Below are 13,046 nucleotides of genomic sequence, written 5' to 3'. Positions count from 1 at the left end.
GTGTGTGTGTGTGTGTGTGTGTGTGTGTGTGTGTGTGTGTGTGTGTGGGGTAAAATATCTGATAAACCACTGGATAGAGTTTAATAAAACTCTCAGCAAGTAATCATTAACCAATGTCAAGGATATAGCAATGCTTTGGTATTATTATTTTTTTCTCTGCCCCTTTTGAATACCCCCTTTAAAATTTAATTTTTAAACATTTTAATTAATTAAAGAATGGAAGACTGTTTTTAATGGACATATATTTTTTTACATTCTTTCACCCTGCTAATATTTCAAAGCAGGGATTGATGGCATATAAAGCCTATTTGTGCTTTAATCAGATTTACACATCTGCAACCATTCCTTTTTTAGGCCGTCAAAGCAATAAAGAGGAAAAATCAGTGGGTCATGTGTGTTAAATTAATTTTTTTGTCATTCAAAGTTGGCTCTGTTTCTACAGAGAATTACAGTTTCAGTGTGGTTCCTTCCTGCCACACTCGGTCACCGTCTGACTGTTGGTGTTACACCATTACTCTCACTCCTGTTCACACTCATATGCTCACAGACATGGTCACAAAGCATCAGGTAACAACATTTTCACTCCCTGACCTCACATCGCCTTATCTGGCTCATCTATATTATCACTGACAGTCCTGTGGGATGTTGTTGCCGCACCTGGACAACAAATCTGATGCTGCTGCTGAGTCACAAACGAGCAACATATCAAAATAAAATACTTTTGTATTAGATTAAAATGTCATGAAATAACAAAGGAGACTGGAAGTCTGCAAAAGAAATATGAAAAGTGAACATTTTTTTTGTCTTATGGGTAAACAAAAGAAAGTTATTGGCTAGTTCACTGTTGTGGAAAAACACATAAGCCTCTTTTAATGGCCTGGAAGGAGCCAAGTGAGGTGCATTGCTAACAACAGTCCTTAACTGGCCAAGAGTACCTGCAAAATCTTAGGAAAGGCCTCCCGATGTTAAGTACATATTAAACCTTTAGTTATACAGTTTAGTTCCCATTGAGCCTCGAAGACTCATTTACAAGAAACCTGTTACGTACATACAATATACAGGCAGATGAGAAAAAGAGAACACATGGGTGGAGGTCGCCCCACGAAAAATCATCTCACACCATGTCCTGGCTGGGAAAGAGTGTCAAAGATGCATAAAAAATACCTGGCAACATAAAACAGCAACATACAATGACATCATACAATTATGCATAGAGGTCGACAAAGACGGTGAATTGTCCATAGACACGCCAGAAAGTTCCAAAGTTTTGATAAGATGGTACAGTGTCCATCAGCATCATGGTTCTGACAATGCCACAGATATCCTTGGGGAGGTGGGAGGCAGAAACTTCTAGTTTATGTATCCTCCAGGAACAATTTGAGATAAGTTGGCCTGTCCAAGGCCATTGGGGAGGCCAAATTCAGATAAACAACAATTGTTTTGAACGCCAGACTCTGTTTTATGTCTGCCTTCAAGTTCTGCTGGTACACTCAATGGCGAATCCAAACAGCCAGATTTGTGGACATTCCGCCCGGTCTGTGCTCGATTAGCTTTCTCCAAGAATTAAACCTTCATGCTGGTGAGTTCCAGGAGCTGCAAGTGGCCTACGATTCTCAGAAATTGCGTTCAGCTTGCGGTTGAGCTCGTTAAGCATATGAGTCTGAGAGCTCGAGGCGCAAATTAATCCTTCACATAAGGCTGGCAGCTTTACCATGGCCGAAACGGCTGCTGATGTCTTCCTAATTTGTCGATATCCAATTCCAAAAAGCAGAAACCCTGTCATCATGAATCCAATAATGTACACATCTTCTACGTCCTCCACGGACAGCACAGATAGGCACATCATCTTCCACTCCCCTCAGGAATCAATGACATACCCAGCTGCGTGGGTCCGTTCAGGGCATGAGGGCTCTCCAGCACCCTGTTGTCTGGTGGAAAAAAAATGATCAATTTCATTGTGGGACCAGCTGACCAAATCCATAACACTTTTTGATTTGGAAGATGTGTAAAGAGACACTCTGAGGTTGACAGGACAAGAGAGGAAAAAAACAGGAGGGAGGGAGAGAGGGTAAAAGCGACCGTCTTCGTCAAGAACGAAAGAGAGGACCCCCCTAACTATATAAACTGCAGTATTTTATTTGTAATATTTAGATATTTTTAAACTATGTATACTACATACTTTTTTGTATGCTTATCGACAAAAAGGTTTGTGCCGTGACAAAAGGCTGCCACTGGCACCTGCTTCGGAAACTTGCTGTTCCCAAATTTCACTTCGTTTTAAAAAGATAAAACCTCACCTTTTCCATCTTTGTGCTGACACCTTCATGAGTACCAGACAGAAGAAAGAAAGAAAAAAAAAAAAAGGCTGAGATGTTTCACAAAGGGAAAACCGTTTGAAAACTCATCAGACAAGTAATTCTCTGCTGGTTTGTTGCAGAACACGATTATAAACAGATCGTTTTTCTACACTTCCAGCAGCGGCAACAACACTGGCCGTAAGTGATTTACTTCAAAAACAGAAACTTTTAAATTATCTTTATGACTACACATAGCCAACGTGTGGTTTCTACAATATCCTTAAACATTTAACTCCAAAGGTGATCATACTGGCAGTATTGCAATTTGATTTTTTCCCCCTTTTGTATGAATAACAAAAAGACATTTCCTAAAAAGAACAGAGGCAGCTGTGTTCCTCCATGACCCCGCTCTGCACCACAAATGATTGATTGCTCATCTCTCCACTGCACCCTTCCTTCCTGTTAATTTTTTCCCTTTTCGTCCATATTTCTCACAATGCGTTTCCTCATCTCTTTTTTTCCTGTGTCCTTTTCTAATTCCTATTTCTCGTAGTATAAAGACCTTTTGTGGAAACAGGAAGCTGAAAAATCGCGCAGAAAATTACTTGAATTTCTTCAATCACTTTCTTTTATTATTATTAATTATTTTATTTTCATTAAATGTTTAGATGATTGGAAAACGCAAACTTTTCAACTGATCCTACAAATGTGTTCTCGACTGCCATCGAAAGGCACGTGATCAGTTATTGTGTGTCTGGTTATTTGTCTGTCTGTTAGCAAAAATATCTTTTGGAACAGCAGATGGTTTGGGTTGAAAGCAAACCTCAGAAAGTGAAATTGGACGAATGTTAACAGCTTATTAACTTTTGGTGTTTTGATTCAATATGGCTGTTTTGATTCAAGATGGCTGTTCTTAGAGGATCCGAATGGCAAACGAGAAACACAGCAAGAACATCACGCAGCGTGGGAACATGGCCAAGACGGCGAAGAACTGGGTGGAAGAGAAAGGGGTGGGGCCATGGCTGCTGGCGCTCTTCATCTTCGTCGTCTGTGGATCAGCCATCTTCCAGATCATCCAGAGCATCAGGATGGGCATGTAGGGTGATGTCATCAGCAGGGGGCGGGGTCAAATCATGGCGACGATGGCAGGGAGACGTGACACTGATACCAATGGACCGCCGTATTTCTGACCCGAAGAAAACCGACAAAAACATTCCTGAACTCTGACCGCCATCATTCCCACATAAACACAAGCCCCACCCAAACAAGAACAAGCCCCTCCCACCCTTGTTGCCACGCCCCTTCAGGGACCAACCTATTATCTGTGTTGACTTAACATGTTGCTGCTCACTGACCTTCTCACAGCGTTACCGTGTCACCCTGTGCCTTTCTCTGTTTACCTGAGCTTTGGCTCCGCCCCTCTGTTTACCTCATCAGTCTGGTGGGGGTGCTAAAGTCCAGCTGTTTGTGTCAACTGTCCCAGCTGATCGGATCTGTCTCCTCCTCGCAGGAAGTGACCTCATGAATCAGGAGGTGGAGTCTGCACCGTGTGCAGCCGTGCCTCAACATTCCTGTTTGATCAATAAAGTTTCATTTTCAAAACTGAAAAATAAAAAAAGATGGCTGTTCCTGCTAATCAAACTTTATCAAACATAAAAATAACTATAGCTCCAGGAATTGAAAAAGCAAAATTGAAAAGCTGTTGAAACTTATGTGGCAGTATCTGTGTCAGAGTCACCTACAATGTGCTAAGTTGCACAAGATTTCATAAAATGGTAAAACTGCTCATAATGTTGTGTTCAAGATTTGACCTGAGATGATTTTAATTTTAAACTCAGGCTTGTAAAGCAGTGTGCGATATGCATTCCTTTGATTGTTTAGCCTGTAATTTTATTCATGCAATTGTATAAATTCAGCTGATAAAATATAAATAAACTGAAACATTATGGGTGGTGTGCTCCATGGATTATTTTTTTAATGAGAAAAAACTACTATTAACAAATTAAATATCCCTTTTATGTGTAAAAATATGAAATAGTAGTTAATAATATTACTCTAAAACCTTTTTAGGACTTTTAATGGAATAGTGACAAGATTTTTCTACATCTCAGCTGTGGCTGAGTGGTTAGAGCGGCCGTCCTCTAATGGGAGAGTTGTGGGTTTGATTCCACCACATGTTGAAGTTTGAAGTGTCCCTGGGCAAGACCCTGAACCCCTCATTGCCTCCGATGTGTCCCATCAGTGTATGAATGCTATCTAAAGCACTGATTAATCTCTTCAGATGATTTGTTTGATTAGCTTTGTAGAGATCTAGTAGAGTGCTGTATGAATGGGTAAATGAGGACACAGATTGTAGTGTAAAGTGCTTCGAGTATCTTGATTATATAGCAAGGTGCTATATAAGTACTGTCCATTTACCATTTATTTGTTTTGAAACAAATGTAGGTAAAATATAAAAAAATAAAGTTAATTTATGTTTGTTTTTTTTACTTAGGAGATACAACATCACCTTCCTGAATAGATATTATCGGTCTGATGGCACAGACGACCATCCCTTCATTTGCTCGACAGAGAGAGAAAACGGGATGCTTCACTGCGCTGATGTGCCACGCCGCCGTGTGGGCGGGGCTTACTGCTTCCTAGGTGCTGAGGAAGCTCAGTCTGAGACCAGACGAACAGCAGACAAGCCGGTGTCCTGTGTGAACTGGTATCAGTACTATAATGAGTGTCGAGCTGGGGAAATAAACCCCCACAAAGGAGCTATTAACTTTGACAATATTGGATATGCATGGATTGCCATTTTTCAGGTAAATTTAGGGAGAATTTATTAAATAAAAGTTTTGAGGACATGTAAGCTACACGTTACTACAGTTACATTTGGTTTGTTTGTTTTCATTCAGGTAATTACTCTGGAGGGTTGGGTAGACATCATGTACTATGTGATGGATGCACACTCCTTCTACAACTTCATCTATTTTATTTTTCTCATTATAGTAAGTATTCACACAAACAAACATTAAAGGGATAGTCTGGTGATTTTTGATGTTCTGTCAAATAGTTATCAACAGTTAGTGCCTTAGGAGAGAGATGTGTGGACAACAGGGTATAGAAGTATTTCTCTAGGCTAAGCTAGCGGCTGACCAAAAATCACCATTTATGCTATGCCACAAGCTTCTAAAGAAACTTAACTAAAAATGTCAAACCAGCGTGAAAGGATGCCACATTAGCTAATCAACCATTACAGCTTTACATGATATCGTTTAGTTTGCCATTGTTTTCTCAACCGAGCAACATCTACACAAATGTTCTCCTGAGGCTGTCCAGCTGTATGGCATTTTTGAGAGAGTTGTTTTATTAAGTCAAAAAAACAAAATAAAAGAAGACTCTAATTAGCTAGCCATTAGCCTAGCCTTGAGGAAGTATTCTGCTTTTTTCTTCATATTTTGCTTTTTGACTGATGTCACACCTGATAAGCTACTAGCTACTCTATTATTTGCAATGGAGTGGTTTGTTACCCCCTAGTGGTAAGAAATACAGAAGTACCTGTTCCAGGGATAGTTCATGGTAGGCCAACTTATTAATGTAACAAAGATAAGATTGGCATAAAAGGGATTGTGTGTGTAGTTATGTTCTGCCGTCCACCATTAAAGCATGTATCCACGTCTTCCCCTGCTTGATCATTTCTAAGACCCCAACCAAGAATATCACACTACTGATAACCATTAGAGCCAGTGGATCCCAACCCTGGTCCTTGAGGAATGCCGTCCTGCATGTTTTACTTGTTCCCCTGCTTTGATGCATCTGATTTGAGTGAATGGGTGATTAACAGGCTTCTGCAGAACTCAAGGAAGTAATTAAATCACCAAATCAGGCATAGTGGAGCAGAAAACAGTTGAAACATGCAGGATGGTGTTCCTCAGGGACCAGGGTTGGGAACCACTGTATTAGACAGAATATTGCCTAAATAAATCACCAAACTATCCCTTTAAAACCTAATCTGTTAAACTTGTTTAACAGCTGGTTTTTGCATTGTTTTTCAGGTGGGCTCTTTTTTCATGATCAACCTGTGCCTGGTCGTCATAGCAACCCAGTTTTCTGAAACAAAGCAGAGAGAACACGCCTTAATGAAGTCGGAGCAGCGTGCCCGACAGCTCCACCAATCGGCATCCACGCTGGCCAGTGACAGCCAACCGGGCAGCTGCTATGAGGAAATCATCCGCTACCTGGCTCACCTGGGCCGAAAGGCGTGGCGGCGGCTCTTCCGCTGCTGCTCCCGGGTGCACGCCCATTTTCACTGCACATGCACCTGCCTGAAAAGCCAATCTGGCGGTGGCAGTGGATCAGCCAGAGGGGGCGCAGTTGGAGAGATGAATGGACTCGCCAACCGGCACTCAGGCCACGTTCCCAATGACTTGCTGCACCTTCATCAGCTTTATCATCTTCATCAACAGCATCATAAGCAGACTCATCAGCCCGAGCTTGCTGTCAGTAACGGAGGAAACAGTTTTAATTATCCTTTCATATTGCCGCTCTTAAGTCGCCTGGATGGTAAGGGCCGGGACCAGAAGAGGATGGTTGCCACGGAGACCATCAACAGAGCGCCGCAGCTGGTTCTGGAACATGGTGAGAATGAAGGCATATGTGTTTTGTTCGTGTGTGTGTGATTGGTCTCAGTATTACTGTATTGGGCCTGGAGTTGTTTGGGTGTGGAGGTGTAGGACTGCAGCTCGTGGTGAAAGTGGATATTGGCTTTCAAACAGTTTGTTTTAACCCTCCTGCTGCTCCAAGATCAAAGTGACCCACAATGCCTCAGTGTTAAACCTGAGAGTTTTTGGTTCATTTTCACCCAAAGGCAGCAGGAGGGTTCCTTCTCTTGCCAACATAGATTTTATAAGGCCCAGGTTTGTTTAAGTGATTTTAGTAAGTGTGACTAATTTATTACCTCCTGAAAGTTTATTCTTTCCACTTATGAACTGCATCAACATGAGATATTCACTGATTATGATGTGTTAAATTTACCTTAGAAGCTTGACTGTGCAGCAGTTGTAAGTAAAAAAAAAACAGAGATTAGCTTTCTTTGAGCTCACTCTGCTCACTACCAACAAATAGCAGGACAAACTGATAACAATGCATTTTTCACTATTTTAAGCATTCAAACAGTGTGGCAATACTGATTCATGATTTAAGAACCACTGCAGATAACCATGCTAATAAAAAAAATTAATGGAAAATTTATTATGAAGTAAAGGCTTATAAAATACAGAAGTCCCTCATTTATCGCGGGGGTTACATTCTGGACTTCCCTGCAATGCGTGAAAATCTGAAAAGTAGCGACGTTATATTTATTTAAATATTTATATATAATGTATTTAAAATTTTTAAGGCTTTAGAAACCCTTCCCACACTCTTGCAATGTTATAAACTCTTAAACCTACGCCATTTTAACAACGTTCGTATATGTAGCTACTAAATTTTACTTACCATCTTGGCAGAACAGCAGCGGCTCAGTTCTGCTCCGACTTGGTTCCATTTCGGCGGACCTACGGCTGTGCATCCCTACTCTGAAGTCCTCGTGGGCCGGCTACCAGCTCTCAGATTTGCCAATGGGTCTGGTGGTCCAGTTCTGCTCCAGTTCTGGTCCTGTTCCGTGTGGCTCTCTGCGTCTGCTGGGTGCTGAAGTCACTATAAATTATTATTATTTTTTCTGATCAGATCAAAACTCAAAACTTTCCTTCTATGTATTTCAGCAGAAGGCAACAGAGCTTCTGGGCGGGGCACTGTTGGCTTCTGGGAAATGTAGTCCTTATGAGCGGCAATACAGTATAAGCTTATTGAGAGAAAACTACAAAATGGCGGCGTCTGTCCCAAGTATTTTATATTTTTGTTAACTTTTTACAGTACAGTACTGTTCCAATCACGTAATATTAGAATTGACAATCATGTGTCGTGTACAGTATTTTTTCCTCATGTTAAATCTTACTTTGAAAAACCGCGAAACAGCGAGTCCACGAAAGTCGAACCATGAAGTAGCGAGGGACTACTGTATAATCCAAATAACCATCTGTGTGTCTTTCACCTTCCCCTATAAACAAATTTAAACCAATAAGACCAGTGAACAAGATGCACTTGTATTTTATTCAAACTTGCTTAGGCTTGACAGAAGAAGAGGGACAACCTTTCTAAAAAAAAAAACAGTCTTTGGTGTCATTTTGCTATATTTCAAAGAAAAAAAGACACTAGATTTGACATGTAAACTTTGATTTTAATAACTTGCCTGTGTACCACACTGTTTTGTCCGCTGTCAGACAAACACATTGCCGTGAGGCCTAATCAGATGAATTCTCTCATGGTCATGATCTCATGATTACTGCTAAGATTCAGCTGTGTTGTAAGATATTAAAAAAGAGGTTGCGTATCCTTAGGGCTACAGATTTTGTAATGCATTGACAAGGCAAGCAGAATGCATTAACTCACCAGTGTATTCATATATTCACGTAATTATTTTCAAGGCAGCACAGACGAATTTCTCTTGCAAAAGATCAAACTGCGGGGTATTGTAATCCTTGTGCTTGACTAAACTAGAAAAAGGGAAAATTAAAAACATTATAATGTATGGAACAAATATTAGGTAAACAACACCTTGTAAACTCATTAAACAATATTGCCCTAATAATTAGAATTTTCTGGGAAAGGAATGAAGAGATGGGTTGAAATTGTTTATAAAAATGATGCAGCAAGGTAGTGAAGATTTCTGACAACAGTGTTTTGGGTTAAATGTGATTGTTATTTGATTAAAGGAGCAATTATTTTTGAAGAAAGACAATGTAAACACTCACCCACTTAAAGACTAACAAATAAAAATAAAAAATCCCAAAGGTAGCATCAAAGTTCATGCTCAGTAATCCAGGTATAAAATGTTTTTCAAGAAATCCTAACAGGTCACTTTTATAAAAGAAATCACCTTTCTGTTGAGAGATGTCAACATTATTCAACCAATTTTGGAGGAACATGAAAATAAGTGTTCAGAATCAAAGCAGCATTAAAAATAATTTTTATTTCAACTTTGAGAATCTCAACATCGCCAAGGGCTTTTATTCAGGCTTTTCAAAGCTCCTCAGTGTTCCAGTGCACTTTATTATTCAATCAAAGTAGCTTACTGCTGCAACTACACACATTCATATAAAACTGGTTAAGTAACAGAGAAAATACACATAAAAGTTTAATACCGTTCAGTAATAAATCATAAGTGTACTTGGGACACTTCTCACATACGGTATGTAAAATAAAGAAAAAGCAACTCGGGATGTCAAAAGCATCACGGTCACAGGAAGTGTATTATTCTAGTTATAAATGTGGACATTTTCAGCAAGTTTTCCTGCTAAAAGACTCTTTGCAGCCTGCGTCTTCTGTAGACACACACCACAGAACAACCATATTGGATTTACTATATCTGTCTCCGAAACATGAATTTGTTGTAATTGTGATGACAAACTCCTCATGCTAGATTAGTGTTTGCTGTTATGTCATCAGAGCGTTCCTCCCGAGCGGCTCGCTAATGAATTCTGCTGAAATCTTAGCCCTCCCAGAAGCACACAGACTTCCACAAAGACACTTGCACACATGCACATCCCTGGTATAATAAAAAAGCTCTGCGCAACAACACGCCAAATCCACTGTGGCTTTCATATTATTGAGTTTTTGTCTTCCGGAAATGAAAAAGGGGTCCACTTTTTTTTTCTTTGCTTGTTTTACTAAACAGGGAAATTTTAAATATTTAAAGTAAAATTAGCATTCTACAGAGGAATCAGAATCAGAATAGCTTTATTATCATTGCACCGAAGTACAGCAAGTTTATGTCCGTACAGTCATCCGAAAGATGGGCGGCGTGCACGCAGATGCTACTCTGAAGAGTGTGGCCCTTATTCTTTAGATAGAAGGGGAAAGACCATGAGGAAAGGATAGTGGTATTACAAAAAAGATCTCTTCACACCTTGTCCTTGTCAGGACATGATTTAAGACATCAAAAAAACTCTACCAGCAAGCACATTTGTAGACTCATACATATGCATTTGACAACAAGACGGTGAGATTTGTCCATGAAGCACTTCCGGATAGCACCATAGTCCTGGTAAGATGTTGGTGTCAGCCAGTACAGCTCTGACAAGCATTCACAGAAGGGTAGTGGTTGCGCGGGGGATAGAGCAGAGCATGGGGTTGTTAGAATCATTTCCTTCATGGCAGCATAGGATCTCAAGTGATGTGTTGGTGTTTGGAGTATGTGTTTGGGATGACTCTGAGCTACTACAACACCAAATTTTGTCTCTGCCTGAATGGCAGGCCAAAGTACAGCCGTTAAATGTGTGTGGTAAGGTTGATCAGCTGTGGCAGCCATCTTGAGTGAGGTTTACTCCTAAACGTAATGAGTTATAGAGGTGTCCAACAAAGTTCATTCATGTCCTCTGGACGGTTTCTTATTTTGTTGAGATGTTTCGTCCTTCATCCAAAAGACTTCATTTGTCTGAGGAGCCACAACAAACTCAGTCCCACAAGCAGCACACTCGCATAGTGGACCAACCAGTTTGCTGGTGATAAGATGGTTTCTGGTCTCAACAACAAAAAGTCCAGATGACCTGAGTGAACTTTGTTGGATATTTTTTACCTGGATGATTGAGCATGAACTTTGATGTTTTGAACCACTTTAGCTATGGCTGCCTCAGAGGAGTCAATGGGGAAGAAGGCGGGTCCCAGAATCCATCTTATCACCAGCAAACTGGTTGGTCCACTATGTGAGTGTGCTGCTTGTGGGGCTGAGTTTGTTGTGGCTCCTTGGACTGAAGAAGTCCTTTGGATGAAGGATGAAACGTCTCAACAAAAAAAGCAACCAGATGATCTGAGAACTTTTTTTGGATTTTGTTTTCTGGATTATTGAGCATGAGCTTTGAAGTTGTAGAGGTACAGCCACTGTGTTTCACTAAAATCAATCCAGCGGTTCAGAAAATATTTTGCTAAAAGACAGTGTTGACTAAGATTTTACACAAAAATGTCTGTAGCGCTTGTGTTGTGAACGACGCTCAGCTACTACCACACACAACTTTAGCTCAGTATCTGTTAAACTGACCTGAGTCAGAGACATTTTTGTTCTGGCTAATGTCCATAAGCTGTGGCAGCCATCTTAAATTGTACTGACATAATCAGTTGTTGATCAAAACTATTACTGCCTTTCACCTTCAGCATTAGGCACTAAAAATACAGACGTATCATCTTCTAAGGTTTGAGAGTTTCATCCATTTTTAGTTTATTAAATTGACAATAAATGCACTTTGTTACTGATAGTGAGTAAACATTTTAAAAGTCAGCAGAACAGGGGCTACAACAAAGGAAGCATTTAAGAGAGATGGTCTTTCTTTTCATTTAAAGGTCCTTAGATCTGGAACAGTTTGTCAACAGAAATAAAACAGTTAGATAAAAGTGTGATCGTAGAGAATAAAACAAATGTTAGAGTTTTTTACTCTCAGGTGAAACAAAGACAGATCTGCAAACACTGATTTACATCAGCTTGGACAGCTGTAACTGAACATTGTTTTTCCCCACATGCATTTTATTACGACCACATTTCTGTGTATTATTTGTGTGTATGTGTGTGTGTGTGTGTGTCAATGTCAATTTATTTCTATAGCACATAAAAACGATAGAAGCTGACCAAAGTGTTTTACAGTTGTCAAATAAAACAGAAAAAGAAAAAAGAATAAAAAGAAAAAAGAGAAATAGAAAATATGAAAAAACAAAAGAAAAAATAGAGAAGAGAAATAAAGAATTTCTAGAATTGCGCCGCTCAAGGTGGCTGCATGTTGGAGCAGCTCTGTTACTTTCATTCTGAGATTTTGCTTTTGGAAGCATTAATTCCTCTTTTTTTGGATGTGAATCACATTTTTTGGATGATTGTTTCCTCTGGTATCGGATGCTGCGCAGCTGGAAGGATTTTTACTGAAACTTTTTAAGTTTTGGACATTTGTTATGATGCGTAACCATGGCAACAAGGCAGTTTTCTACAACCAACAGCATCTGATTAACATCTCAAAAGCTCAAACAATATCTCAACTACAGCCCCAAATCTCAAATGAGTTGAAAAGGAGGCTCTGTGGATGCATTCTCAGCGGCCTGCCGGCTGTGCTCGGGTGCCTGGCCACTGGGATCCTGAGGCTGGCGGGGGACGCGACTCGTGGCAGCGGGGGGGCGGGGTCATCCCTCGGCGCCTGCAGTTGGCTGTCCGCAGCGACGGGGAGCTCAGCGGACTGCTGGGGGGAGTGGCCATCGCTTTGGTGGGAGTTCTGCCCGGCTTTTGGGCGGTCCTGCGACCCAGGGGAGCCGGGAGGCCGGCCGGGTCTGGGTGGACGGATCGGGCGGCATCTGCAGCCATTTTCTTGGGATCCACTGTGGGATGGACCTTTGCATGAGTTCCTTCCTGTCTACAGCCATCGGTATCTATGACATCTCTTGGTGAAGTGAGGATAACGAGTTGCAACAACAAATAATTCCCCTTTGGGATTAATAAAGTATTTTTGAATTGAATTGAATTAAAAAAGAAAAACAATGTTGTGTTGTACAGTAGTATTTACTTTAGCCATGTGGCTGTAAAGATATTAGCAGTTCAGTTTTCTTGAAAGAAGTGGTTCTCAAATCAGGGGTCCCGGACCCCTGGGGGGCCGCGATCCAGTGCTTGGGGGTCAATAAAAAAAATAAAAAAAAATA

General features: G+C 40.6%; 1 protein-coding gene across 1 annotated transcript in view; it reads left to right on the top strand.

Moving 5' to 3' along the window:
• The window catches only part of LOC119422360 (voltage-dependent T-type calcium channel subunit alpha-1H), a 98,703-nt gene that overhangs the window by 24,805 nt on the left and 60,852 nt on the right, over window positions 1-13,046 (top strand). Inside the window, exons 7-9 of the mRNA XM_037689716.1 lie at window positions 4,792-5,104; window positions 5,198-5,290; window positions 6,338-6,920. Of these exons, the coding sequence (XP_037545644.1) occupies window positions 4,792-5,104; window positions 5,198-5,290; window positions 6,338-6,920 (989 nt within the window). The remainder of the gene's footprint in view (window positions 1-4,791; window positions 5,105-5,197; window positions 5,291-6,337; window positions 6,921-13,046) is intronic.

Source organism: Nematolebias whitei, chromosome 16 (assembly GCF_014905685.2).
Source record: "Nematolebias whitei isolate Nwh7 chromosome 16, NemWhi1, whole genome shotgun sequence".
Taxonomy (NCBI): domain Eukaryota; kingdom Metazoa; phylum Chordata; class Actinopteri; order Cyprinodontiformes; family Rivulidae; genus Nematolebias; species Nematolebias whitei.
Note: the sequence above shows the minus strand (reverse complement) of the source record. Positions and strands in the feature narration are given on the sequence as shown.